Source organism: Hevea brasiliensis, chromosome 8, assembly GCF_030052815.1.
Source record: "Hevea brasiliensis isolate MT/VB/25A 57/8 chromosome 8, ASM3005281v1, whole genome shotgun sequence".
NCBI lineage: Eukaryota > Viridiplantae > Streptophyta > Magnoliopsida > Malpighiales > Euphorbiaceae > Hevea > Hevea brasiliensis.
The window spans coordinates 26,190,215-26,204,457 of record NC_079500.1 but is presented as its reverse complement, the minus strand read 5'-3'; the positions used below and the strand labels follow the sequence as shown (position 1 = coordinate 26,204,457).

The window sequence follows — 14,243 nt, the reverse complement described above, 5'->3', positions numbered from 1 at the left end:
TTAACAATAAACAATACCAACATTCATATTAGCAAAAGTACCTCAATCAGAAAGTTAAAATGCATAAATGTAAAAAGCAAGGGTTAAAAAAATTGAACATTGAATTTTTATAGTGGTTCAGCTCAACTAGCCTCCATCCACTCTCTCAAAGATCCCACTTTGAGTCTTCACTCCATTAATCTTCTCTTTTAAAGGCAAGATACAAAAGCCCTTTACAAATCTTCTTACCAAAGCTTTTACAAGTAGCTTCACACTTCTACCAAGTGTTATCCCAAACACTTTTCACAATCAAGCTTCAATAGGTGCTTGAATGACCTCTCATAAATGATAATAAAGTGTTTAAATCTCACTCTCACTCAATACAATAGAATCTATAAAGAAGAGATGAGTAGGTAAGCCAATGATGAGCAATAAAACACTTTGAGCACTTTGAATGAAAGCTTTTATGATCTTAAAGGGTTAGGAACAGTAGAGAGACTTTCATTAAGTGCAAAATGGCCAAGGGTAGGTGTATTTATAGCTTTGGAATGTTTTTTACCGTTTGAGAACTCATTTGAACGTTACAATTTCGAATTTCAAGAAAATAGCCGTTATTTTGTCTTTTTCTGCGATGTTGTGCAGAGATGAGACAGTTAGCATACTAGAAAAAGTAGCAAACCAGTTAGCATACCAAAACAAGTAGCAAACTAATTAGCATACCAGAAAAACTTTTTTGCATAACTTTGAAAACTTTAAAACTTTTATACCAAATCATAATCAAATGCTTTTAGACCATTGAAGATATTTAAAAGAAAATCTTTTGAGGGATTGAAAATAAGTATCATTGACTTCTACTCCTCAATTCTTTTCACAAGTAATCCTAAAAGTTAAAACTAACTTCTATACTATATGTGCCTTCAAATTTGATCTTCAATGTAGCTTTGGAAGGTAACATTTTCTTCCTTTATCTCCTTTGATTCGTCCTGTGTTATCTTAAAATGTCATCATTTCTTCAAAAGCACAAATCCATCATGAAATCCTTGTGTCTTTTTCTTTGTTCTTTGAGAAGCACAATACTTAAAACAATGTTAGTTTGATTCTAGTTGAGTTTTGGTATCATCAAAATCTATGCTCCGTTGAGCTTGTGGGGTCAACATTTTTTTTTTCTATTTTTATCATAAATGGTTTAAAAACAAAAGCATTTGAATGAGAAACCGCAAAAACATGGTTTCATATCCATTGGCGTTTGCTTCTCGTCCATCTATATATTTAAGTCACAACTTTTAATTCTCAATCTTCTGCCTATCCTCTCATTATTATCATTCTCTTCTCACTTAATTATCTCTAGTAGATGATAATTAACCCGTCTCTCAAATTGTCATAGAAATCCAAAAGTCAATTTCAAATTGTTGTGTGCTCTACAGCAAATACTTCATTTATATAAAATCATGGGTGATACTATCTATAAACATGAAAAAGGTAAAAATTTGTGTGAAAGCACTAAAAATCAGTGCTCCAATATATGTTTTTCTTTTCATTACAACGTAATTACACTATTTCTCCATTAAACTCTTATTTTCTTTCTTGTAAAACGAATAAATTTGATTCAAATTCATTAAGTTTTAGTGACCATGCATTAATAACGTGCATAATTACTTATTTTTATGTATTTTCCTTCTATAAATATTATCTGTTCATAATTTCATATATTTTTTAATTTTAAAACTAAAATTTTGAGAATAAATTTAAATTTTAATACGATACGAGAGTTTTATTATTATTATTATTATTGTTTATTGTATTATAATTATTTTATTTGTAATTTGAAGATCATGACTCCGAGTTAACAACTTCTTTACAAAACAGGAATAAGTATGTGTATATCAATCTTTCCAAAACGTACAAGTATGTCAAATTTACCCTTTAATTGGTTTTTACATATTTATGGTAACTTTTGAAGTTAATTAAAGCTAGTAATTGCATGGTAAAATTGTTTTTTTTTTTTTATTTTATAAATGATTGTTTAATTTTTGGTGGTCAGGAGTACATGAAGCTTTCATTGGTGGAGGAGAAAAAGACCAAATATGGATTTGAGAAGTAATAATAGAAGAAAAAATTTTCCATTTCCAGGTATATTTAATTTTATCATATTTTTATAAAGAGAGTGTCTGTTTTCATAATTCAATATATTAAAATCATAGAAGAGAATAAAACACTCATACACATTAGTTATCTATAAATAAGGTAAAAAAAAAAAATGCAATGTCATTTAAAAGTGCTGTTATATTTGTATCATATATTTTTCCCCCATATTTGTTAATTAATTTTAAGAAAGCAAAATTTGGAAATTTTTTAATTAAATAAAGAAAAAACTTTACAATCTAGAAAAAAATAAAAATTTTGTACTGTTTTTTGATAAATATTAATAATTCTTAAAATAAATTAAAGTTTTTTTATTTGAATTACTATTATCAATTATTGATAAATAATTTAGCAAGATACAAAATAATTGTTCTCATCAAGAAATACACTCTTATTAAGATATATGATTTATTTGCTTGATATTTCATATATAATTATTTTATTAATATTAATAAATATTTAATTATTCATGAACAAATAATTATTTAGAATAATTTTCTTTAAAAAATTAAATCAATAATTTAAATATTTAAATAAGTATACATAATTATCAATTAAATGTTAATTTATGAAATTAACATTTTAAAAAAAATTCGTATATATATTAATAAAAAAATTGTTTTTAAAAGATTATAATGTATATATATATATTTTTTTTGATATAATTGATTTCTGTTTGCATTTTTTTAAAAATTATAAATAAAGGAGAAAATTGATTTTTTTTATTCATTCATGTAAAGATCGAAAGAGAAGATAATAAAGGTTAGCAAATATAGAGAAATATTTTAAATTGAATTTAAATATTTTTTATTTATAAAAAATTTTCTTAAATTTTTTTTTAAGTAAGAAAATTAAAGGAATAGAGATTCTAACGTTATTCTGCTAAGTGAATAATATACTTTTAATTATCAAATTGAGTTAAATTATACTTTTAATTATCAAATTGAGTTAAATTAGTCTACTTAAATTTATTTTAATCTCTTTATAAATTATTTATTAAATTAATTATGATCCTAATAACTTAAGTCATGAATGGTAAATATTTTTTATACAATAGACTTATTCTATATGAAAAACACACTTGCTTTTAATATCTATTGGTACCTTTACTTTTATATAAACTATCACATTGATCATTGCTTTCTTAAGTTAGTATTGTGAGTGCCGTCGACGACATTTGACCATTGAACATTTGACATTTCTTTAAAAAGCCATTTCTCTCCTCCATTTACCTTCAATTTTGGTAACTACAAATTCTTTGACCATTTTCAAGTTACCAAAAATTCCACTCCTCTTTTAAATGGCATCGCCGGTGATTGTCTCCGACGAGCCACTTACTCCTGCCGGCAGGCTATTTCTCCAGCCGGAAATGAAAACCATAATCCACTGTTCACTTGGCTTTAAATACCGCATCGACATAGACGAAATAAAATCCACCATAAAGAATTCTCTCATGGTGAAGCACCCAAGATTCTGCAGTCTCCTTGTGCGTGACAAGAATGGATTCGAGCACTGGAGAAGAACAGAGATCGACATCGATCGACACATCATACTTGTCGACGAAAACTCCACCACCGACGGCGGCGATGATGTTGATAAAATAGTGAACGATCATATAGCAGATTTATCAGTAAGTAGCCCTCTTAGCTGCGACAAGCCTTTGTGGGAAATACATATCATGATGGAGAAGAAGTGTGCGATATTCAGGATTCATCACGCTCTCGGAGATGGGATCTCGCTGATGTCGATGCTGCTGGCTAGTTGCAGGAAGGCGGAGGATCCATCGGCGGTGCCCACCTTGATGACTGGTAGCCGGAGGGATTGGAGAGAAGGGAAAGGGAAGGATTGGAGAGGGGTTTTGATGGGGGTTTTGAAGATGGTTTTGTTTAGTTTAGTTTTCTGTTTGGAGTTTATTTTGAGGTGTTTGTGGGTTCGTGATCGAAAGACAGTAATCTCCGGCGGTGATGGGATGGAGCTGTGGCCGAGAAAGGTTGCTACCGCTAGGTTTTTGATTGAAGACATGAAAGTGGTGAAAAAGGCAGTTGCTAATGCGGTAAAGTAAAATATATTCCCTTTTTCTTTTAGTTTAGATTTCATAGTTCATATGGAATGAAAAATGTCTAGTTTTTTTTTTTTTAAAAAAAAGAAAATGTCTAACCTAATATTTGACAGCATTCATATTTAAGTTTTTATTTAAAAAAATAAATAATTTTCAATCTTTTAGCTTCATAATAATTTAAATTTTTAATTAAAATTTTATATATTTTTATTTTTTTTATATTTTATTTTAATTAAAATGTTACTCTTAATTTTAATTAAATTATTTTTATTATTAAATTATTATAAGAGAAGAAGCTAAATTGTTATTATACTTAAAATTAAGATGAGGACTAAAATATATCAAAATGAGTAAATTATATATATATATAAAATGAATGTTTGAATTCTGCTAATTAAATATAAAAATTTAATAAAAAAATACGGAAATTTTGGTAGTATTTTAATTCTTCCATAAGAACAAAATCTAACCTCTATATTATTTATTTATTTATTTATTTTTGTTATTTTAGTAGAGCATAGAAGGAAAGTGAGCTACCTATGCTGCTGCACATGATAGTACGTAGTTGTTCGCGCGCGTATTTAGTTTCGTCTATAGGAGAAATTAAATAATAATGCGATCCTACACATATATCATATTTAAATGTCAATTTAATTGTGAGTATATATATATATATATATATATATCTCAAAAATCTATAATTATTTTACTTTTTTAAATAATAATTAAATATTTATTTATTATTTATTTATCATTTTGTGTAGATGCGGACATGAAATCATGATAAGAATACTCTAACGATAAGAAAAAAAAAAAAAAAACTTATAGATAATTTTCTTTGTGGTACAAAATTGCCAAAATTTCTGGCTGTCGTTGGAGAATTGATTTGACAAATGCTTCTATCAGACCCATTAATCATATAATGGGTGAATAGATTTTTTGATTGGCTCGATGGGTTTGGGCTGCTGTCATTTTCCAAGACATTAATAGAGGCGTCTAATAGATTAGATTGGATTTTTAAACTGTAGCGGGCGGTGGTCATATGTCTGTTTTGTTTGTCTCAACTCTTGATTAAGTTCCCAATAGGTCTTCCTTACAAGTTACACAATTTGTGTTTGCCACTCCAATTTGATAGACCTGTTGATTTAGTTCCGCTCCTAATTTTCTCTAGTATGGACAAGGGAAATTGTTTTATATACGTGCATTATCATTGGACTTTATCATTCAAAAATTTTAAAATATATAATAAATTTTTTTATTGAATTTCAATAAGGGCAGTATTTCACTCATAGAGTATTTGGATATTGTAAAAAAAGATATTTTTTTAAAGAAAAATAAATTAAGGTAATGAAAGGTAAAGCATCAAAACCTTCCTAACTCACTAATTTGAAGGGTTAAAAAGTGGGATTTTAGAGGCTTAAATATCTCTTTTAAAATATCTTTCATCTTAAATAAGCTCAATATTTTTAAAAACTCATATCTTATCTTCAAAAACTGCCTCTCAAATATAGCCTTGGAGACTGACTCGAAATTATTATATAAAATATTATTAATATATAGGTATTTACTTTCATTATATTTAAAAATGTTAAATTTTATTTTTAAAAAATTAATATGAAATTAGATATATGCAGTAGTGGAGCTAAGAAGTTTAGTTCAGAGGTAATTATGACCATCAATAATTTATAAGAGATTACAATTTTTTTAGTGTATTTCTATTTGGAATTTCTTTCATAGCAAATTCATGAAAATTATAATTAAAATAAAAACTTTAAAGAATTTATATGTTAGCGTACAGCATGCAGTTTGATATGAAAGCTTATTCTATTCAAAATTAATAATCTTATTTTTAATATAAGTTATCAAATAATAATTAAGATAATTATTAAGAGTTTTGATGAGATAAATACTTATTAATTATTATAAATATATATTATGAAATTTTTTTCCTTAAAAATAAATAAGAAATTTTTTCTTTAAAAAAATTAAAATTTATAACTTACCATTTTACTGAATATATATATTTTAAAGGAACCAATAATAAACAATTTTATTATATATAACCTTAATTTTTATACATAATTAAAGAAATATTTTGATTTTGTTGGGGCTCTTCAGGGCTCAGGCCCTACATGTATGCATTATCATTACTCTCCATCTGCTCCCTTGGGTGAACAATGCAAGATTGGAAAATTTCAATAGATAAAGCTTCTCTAATAAATTCCAATTTGTTTGCGTTTTTTTTTCTGCAAATAATTACTCACTTATTACTGCCATAATAATATTGATTTTACTCAAATTTCAGACCATTAATGACGTCCTTTTTGGGGTGATATCAGCTGGATTATCAACGTACTTGGATCATCGATCACCAAATAGTATGTTTAGGCTCTGTTTGGTAAAATTTATCTCCCATATTTGCTTTTTTTTTTTTTTTTGGTTATTGCTTCCGATTAAATTTTGAAGTCGATGTCTCATAGTTCTGGAGGCCCTAGAGATGACTTAGATACCACTAAAACAAAGTTCATTGATTTTCTTCTTGCCATTATAAAATACAATAAAACAGAATTATGAAGTAATTCTAAATATGTGGATGAATTGTAATGAAATGCCTCCTAACTTGACTTCCTTGTCTTTGTTAATTAGCTCTAAAAGAGGGCCAGCAACTAACAGGAGTAGCAATGGTTAATTTAAGAAAGCAAACAGGATTGCAAGTAAGTTAACTATTATGTGCCTCGGATCCTCCATTATATATTCTAGAACTTGTACATATGTATTCTATTTTAGAAAAAAAAAAATTGAAATTCGATTGGAAATGACTGTGGCATGTTCAGGATCCAGCCAAGATGATGGAAAGCAATTCGACATGTCGTTGGGGCAACAAGTTTGGCATGCTCCTATTGCCTACTTATTACCATAAAGTTGAACCTCTTGAGCATGTGAAGAGAGCTAAGGTAATGATAGACAGGAAGAAGCAGACATTAGAGGCTCACTTCTCGTACCAAATTGGGGATTTAGCAATGTCATTGCTGGGACCAAAGGTACAGGAAAAAACAAGTGAAATACTTGAATTTGCATATTCTTGTAGATTAATTAATTCTCTTCTATTCTGCATATTGTAGGTCGCTAGCTTGCTTAACTACAGAATTCTTTGTAACACTACATTTACGATCTCAAACGTGGTCGGACCGAAAGAGGAGATAACCATAGCAGGCAACCCTATAACATTCATAAGGGTTAACACATCTAGCTTACCCCAAGTACTGCCTTCAAACTCAAAAGTTTCCAATTTACTTTATTTTTGTTGCTGATGTTGCCAATTTTTACTATGTTTGTCACACAGGCATTGACAATGCACATGGTGAGCTATGCAGGGAGAGCTGAAATGCAAATTCTGGTAGCCAAAGATATTATTCCGGACCCAGAATTTCTTGCTAAGTGCTTCCAAGATTCCTTGCTGGAAATGAAGGAAGCAGCTGTAGCCAGTTCATGAAATGTAGGAGAGAAAACATAGTAATTCTTTTCCATTTTGTCTGATAAGTTTATGAGCACATTGATTTCATCATGCAGCAAAATTTATTTTTCAATTTGTAAACTGAATTTACTGTAACATTTTTATAGAAATAAAACATGATTGACGTACGTGGATGAAATCAAATAAGAAAAATAATATCACTAGCCACATACAATTAACTTTTCAATAGAAAAGTAATAGTTGTGCATATTGTTCTTAGAATGTTATCACTTTTAGGGGTGAGCATTCGGGTCAAACCGAACCGAACTAAATCAAATCATAAAAATCAAATTATATATTTTAGAAACTAAACCAAAATGAAATGGATTAAAAATCGATTCAAACCGAATCGCTCTATTTCGATTAGGTTCGATTCAAATTGATTGGTTTTGATTTTTGATTGATTTTTTAATTTAGACTTAATTTTCAAGTTATTTGGTCTGATTTTAACCTTGATTTGAACCTAATAAACATTAATCAGTGAAATTATATATATATATATATATATATATATATATATATATATATATATATATAATTGCATATAATTCATAAATTTCTCATAAAAATAAATCAATTCAAAAATCAATAAACTTATTCGGTTCGGTTCAGTTCAGTTCGGTTCGGTTTAATCGATTTTTTTTTGTTCAAAATCGAACTGAATTGAAATAACCAAAATTTTTATAATATAAAATCGAACCAAACTAAATTACCAAATTATGACAGTTCGGTTTGATTTATTCAGTTTCAACCGAATAATGCTCATCCCTAATCACTTTTTCGGGTCAACTGTTGTTCTATGTAGGTATATGATGCGGAATGGCAAAACAACATTAAATTGACGCATGCACAAATGTAATAGTTGATATTTTAAAAAGAAAATAACTATTTTGTAGTTACAAATTTTTAGGATTCATCCTTATATATTTATTTGTTATTGATTTATCACTCCCGACTTGTAATCGCTGTTATATTCCATAATTATTCCTTTTAGGTGGTCCAATGGAATGCCAAACTACTTAATAAAAAAATCTAATATTTTTTGTTGTCTTTTTAAAAAAAAAAAATGATAAAGAGAGATTTTATTAATGGCCTTTTTGAGGAAAAAGAAAAGTTAAATATTTATATCAATTTACAATTTATCCAAACATTTTAATTTTAACCAATTATCCAAAATTTTCAATTTAAAAATAAAAATTAGCCAAAGTTGAAATTTAATTGTGGGACAATTTGATTTTATACATAAGGATTTAGTGAAACAAGATTTAAGAGTGTTCTGTTAAACATTTATAAAACACATAACTCAAGTGTGATGTTGTAATTAGTTAATTTTTAATTTTGACTAAAATTTCTTCAAAATTGAAAGGTTTAAATAATTAATCTAAAATTTAAATATTTGGATAAAATTATAAATCAATGTAAACGTTTGTTTTTTCTGTTCCTACTGATCTTTATTACAAGGTAAAGAATATGTGATTCATTGGCCACTGAGATAAGGATGGCGTCCACGGGGAAATTACCTAGAGGGGGTGATTTAAAAACTAAATTGCCAAAAGGGGGTGAGGGAAAAATTATTTACTAAAAGGGAGTATTTTTTATGACGTGAAGGAGAGAGACAGGCAGGCTCAATCATGAGTGGCGACTAGGGACCGATTTGTAATAAAAAAAACTTCTTTTGGACTGAAATGTAAAAAAAAAAATTAAAATTGCAGAGGAGCTGAGTGCTACCCATAGTAGAGTCTACTTGCAATTAACAGTGTAGATTCTCTCTTTTTGCGAAAAAGGCATCTCGTTTTGCAAAAAAGTAAAAACGCAAAAAAAAGAAAGAAGTGTGGGAGCTGGGTGCTACCCATTATAGCGTCTAGCTGCCACGTTGTCAAACGCGACAGCTAGTCGCTACCAAAGGTAGCGCCCATCTCCCTCTCTGTCGTTTAGCGTGTGACGTCAAAACCCGTGAGAGTGCGGTCTTGTCCTGCAGGTAGACGCGAATAATAGTAGCGTTTGAGTGCTCTATTTAAATCCTCGTCCCCCTTGTTCCCTAAAAACCCATGCAGCTATAAAAAAATAAAAAGAATATATAAAAATAAAAATTTGAACCCTACTTTGCTCTCTCTCTAAAATTTTGCTGTAAATCAACTTTGTGTAAGAAATTTAGTGATCATTTATTTGATTATTTCTCTTTGATTATTGAAGAAACAAAAGGTAAATAAATATATTTAAAATTAATTTTTTATTATCCATGCCATATAAATATTATATAATAATATCTCTATCTAACAATATCTTATATATTTTTTTATATGCTAACAATATCTCTATCTCAGTATCTCTCTCTCTATTTGTAGATAAATTAAAACCTATTGAATTTTGAGGTAATTTTATTTTGAGATAATTTATTATTATTATTAATATTAAATAATAATGATATAATAATAAATACTGTAGCATGATTTGTTATAATACTCCAATAAAAATAGTATTTATTAAAATTTTTGCACACTTTAATAAAGAAAATAATTTTTAAGATAAAGAAAATAATTTTTTATAAGTGTAACAGTATAATTTGTTTTATTATTGTTGTTAAATAATATTTTTATAATAAAAATAACTATAACATAATTTTTTTTGTGATACTCTTATATCTCCCTCTCTTTCTCTTTGTCAGTATCTCTTTCTCTCAGCTTGTAAAAAAAATAAAGTGCAGTGCATTTTGAGGTATTATTTTAGTTATTGATGTTATATTATAAATTATTATAGTATAATTTTTTATGACCCTCTAATCTCTCCCTCTCTCTCTCTCTCTCTCTCTCTCTCTCTCTCTCTCTCAACCTATAGAGAACTTAAGGTGCAGTGAATTTTGAGGTAATTTTTTATTTTGAGATTTTTTGTTATGTTAAATACTAACTTTATAAGAAAAATTAGCATAATATAATTATTTATAATACTATAAAAAACTACTATTTATTAAAAATTGTAGACATTGTAAAAGAAAATAATTTTTTGTAAGTCTAATAGTAAATTTTTTTTATTATTGTTGTTAAATAATAATTTTATAAAAAAATTACTGTTATATAATTTTTTGTAGCACTCTAATCTCCCTCTTCCTCTCCCTCTCTATTTTTTTACCAATATCTCTTTCTCCCAGCCTGTAATGAAAGTAAATCCCAGTTCATTTTAATGTATTTTTTTAATTATTGATACTATATTACAAATTATTGTACTATAATTTTTTTATGACACTCTAATCTCTCCCTCTCTCTCTCTCTCTCTCTCTCTCTCTCTCTCTCTCTCTTTGCTTATAGAGAAATTAAGGTTCAGTGAATTTTGAGATAAATTTTATTTTGAGCTAATTTTTTTTATTATTCATATTACAAATTTTTAATTATTGATGTTAAATTTTACAAAATTATTATCGTCACATTTTACAAAATTATTATCATCACAAAATTACAAAATTATTATTCATATTACATTTTACAAAATTCTAAACATAATAATTTTTCAAATTTAAATTTTACAACCTAATATTTAAATTTTATTACTAATATTTTTTATTTTAATTAATACAAATTATTAACTACAATATTATATAATTATATAATATTTAATTTCACTACAAAATTTTAAAAATATTTTACTAATACATAAATTATTTTCTTTAACATGAAATTTATCATTACATATCATTCAAAAAAAAACATAAATATATATACTACAAATACCTTTAAATGTTGGAGAGAGCCGGTGCTTCAAATGGTTTTTCAAAATATTATATAGTGAATAGTGCCGATGCATAAAACCAGTGCAAGAAATGAGAGGACTTGGGTATACAGTGAATAGTGCCGATGCATACAACCAGTGCAGGAAATGAGAGGAGTTGGGTTGGTATAAATAGTGCTACTAAACGCTATTATATTTAGAGACTGCTTACTATTTAACTGACATTGTGATAGGGTGTTAACGCTCAGCAGCTAGGCGCTACCATTGGTAGCACCCAACTGCTTGCCTCCTTTTTTTTCAACAAGTGTGGAGATTCTTTACTGTTCACTACAGCTAGACTCTACCATGAGTACCACCCAGCTGCCTGCTATCCACACTTTTCGAAAAGCAGGAGAATCTGGACTGTTCACGTGGCAGCTAGATGCTACCATGGGTAACACCCAGCTGCCAAACATTTTTTTTTTTGCGTTTTTACTTTTTCGCAAAACAAGATGCCTTTTTAGTAAAACGAGAGAATCTACACTGTTCATTACAGGTAGACTCTACTATGGGTAGCACCCAGCTCCTCTGCTGTTTTAATTTTTTTTTTTTTTACATTTCAGTCAAAAATAAGGTTTTTTTTTACAAGTTGGTCCCTAGTCGCTACTCATGATTGAGTCTGCCTGTCTCTCTCCTCCACGTCATCAAAAATACCCCCTTTTTAGTAAATAATTTTTCCCTCACCCCCTTTTGGTAATTTAGTTTTTAAATCATACCCTCTAGGTAATTTCCCCTAGCATCCACATATACTAACAAAGCAAGAAAATGATATGTTGTTCCTTTAGTAAACAAGAAATTATCATGAAGAGATTGGGCAAACCCATAAGATTTCAACTTCGATGTCAGCTCTTTGTTCCACTAACGGGCCTACTTGCTTCAGGCCATACAAAGACTTGCGTAATTTGCACACTTGCCTTGTTGCGCTTTTGCGTATCCTTCAGGTGGCTTCATGTACAACTCTCCATCAATAAACCCATGTAGATATACGTTATTAATATCAAGCTAGTGGATGACCCAATTTTGAGCTAAAGCAAGAGCTAACAATAACCGTATAGTGACCATTTTAGCAATCAGGGAAAAACTTGCCGTGTAATCAAGGCCAGGCAATTGATTATAGCCCTAAGCCATTAAATGCCTGGCTTTATAGCGATTAATTAAACCATCTGGATGGTACTTGACTTTGTAAATCCATTTAGAGTCTATTACCTTTTTGTGAGAAGGCAATGTTATTAATTCCCAAGTACGATTCTGCTATTGAGCCCTCACTCCTTGTGCATTACATCAATCTAGTGTGGATTGCTCTTGGCTTGAGAAGAATAAATGGGTTCGGGGATCGTAGAAACATTAGCAATAAACTGAAGATGGGTAGGATAAAAAATGGGCATGGAAAGGAAACAAATACTTGCATGAGGTGTATGAACCAATGAACCATAATTATGTGACTGATTAGAAGTGTGAGGGGTACTATATTGATGAACAATAGCTACAAAATCTTATGGCCATATTGGTTTGGTTATTAGCCTGGTGCTTTTGTGTGTTTGATGGATAATACGTGGTGAAAGAGATGGATGAGTACTAGGTAATGGTGGTTGTAGGTGTAAAGTGTGATGATGAGTCATGAATAGTAGATGGACTTTGCATGGTCATGAATAGTAAATGGACTTTTCATGGTGCACAAATGATTGATGGAAGACTGTGTAGGTGAAATGTCATGGTCATCATGTACTATAGTGGGTACAACAGAATTTGGAGCATGATAAATATAAAATGGTCCATGAGCGCTGTGTGATTTTGAAAAAGGAAACATATCCTCTTGAAATAAGACATCACGTGAAATTTAAAGGATTGTGTATCTTAATTGTACAACTTGTATGCCTTTTGACCTGGAGGATATCCTAAGAAGACACATCTATGAGCTTGAGAATCAAATTTAGACTTGAGTGAGGAATCATTGATACATGCATTTTGCATAATCATTTAGGTTTAATTTCATGGCCATTTTATTTATTTGTTAGTCACTTTTAGCTAATTTTTTTAGTTATTTAAATAGTTTTTCATAATTGTCAATTTTTGAGTTAAATTGTAATTTTTCCTTTGTTTTGTAGGTAAAATGGTGTTTTTGAGGGACTAAAAAGAAATTATGCTAGTGAGGAGTGATTCCTACAGCCAAAGATGTAAAAAACAAAACTTGCAAGTTGAAGAATGCAAAATGACCAAAATGTGCATAATCTGTTGCACAAGTTGTGCAGTTCTGCACAAGGAGAAGAAGCAAATTCTTAAACCTGTCGAAATATGCATGACTTACCTGCATGACTTATGCAGGTCACACCCTGCTTATGCAGCTTCACAGAGGAGACAATTACTTTAGCAAAAACTTGCATAAGTTAGTGCATGACTTATGCAGATTTACTCCTTGCTTATGCAGTATCACAGAAAGAGCACCAAACTTGCCAAAACTTGCATAACCAGCTGCATAACTTATGCAGTCCACTTATGCAGTTTCATAGAGGACTCCAAGGCTTGAAAAACCTGTACAACCAACCTGCATAGCATATGCAACATCATGGGAAGCACCTGGAACCACCAATTTTGCCTGGAACCTGCATAAGAAGCTTGCACAGCTTGTGCAACTCTTCATAATGAGCTGGCAGAAAGATTCTCTCACGTGAACCTCACCTCAAACACACCATTTTAGGGCTACTTTTCAGAAGAATATAAATAGTATCCTTATCTCATTTTAGAAAAGGGGCAGAAAGGAAGGAAGAAAGGGGAGAGGCAGAGGAAACATCA

The 14,243-nt window shown here is 29.4% G+C and overlaps 1 protein-coding gene across 1 annotated transcript; it reads left to right on the top strand.

Moving 5' to 3' along the window:
* The first annotated feature begins 3,248 nt into the window (after positions 1-3,248).
* On the top strand, positions 3,249-7,822 carry LOC110667491 (wax ester synthase/diacylglycerol acyltransferase 11). The gene is made up of 6 exons (XM_021828357.2): positions 3,249-4,174; positions 6,486-6,558; positions 6,827-6,894; positions 7,015-7,221; positions 7,303-7,440; positions 7,524-7,822. The coding sequence occupies exons 1-6, from the start codon at positions 3,422-3,424 to the stop codon at positions 7,671-7,673; spliced, it is 1,389 nt and encodes a 462-aa protein (XP_021684049.2). The 5' UTR covers positions 3,249-3,421; the 3' UTR covers positions 7,674-7,822.
* The last annotated feature ends 6,421 nt before the right edge of the window (positions 7,823-14,243 follow it).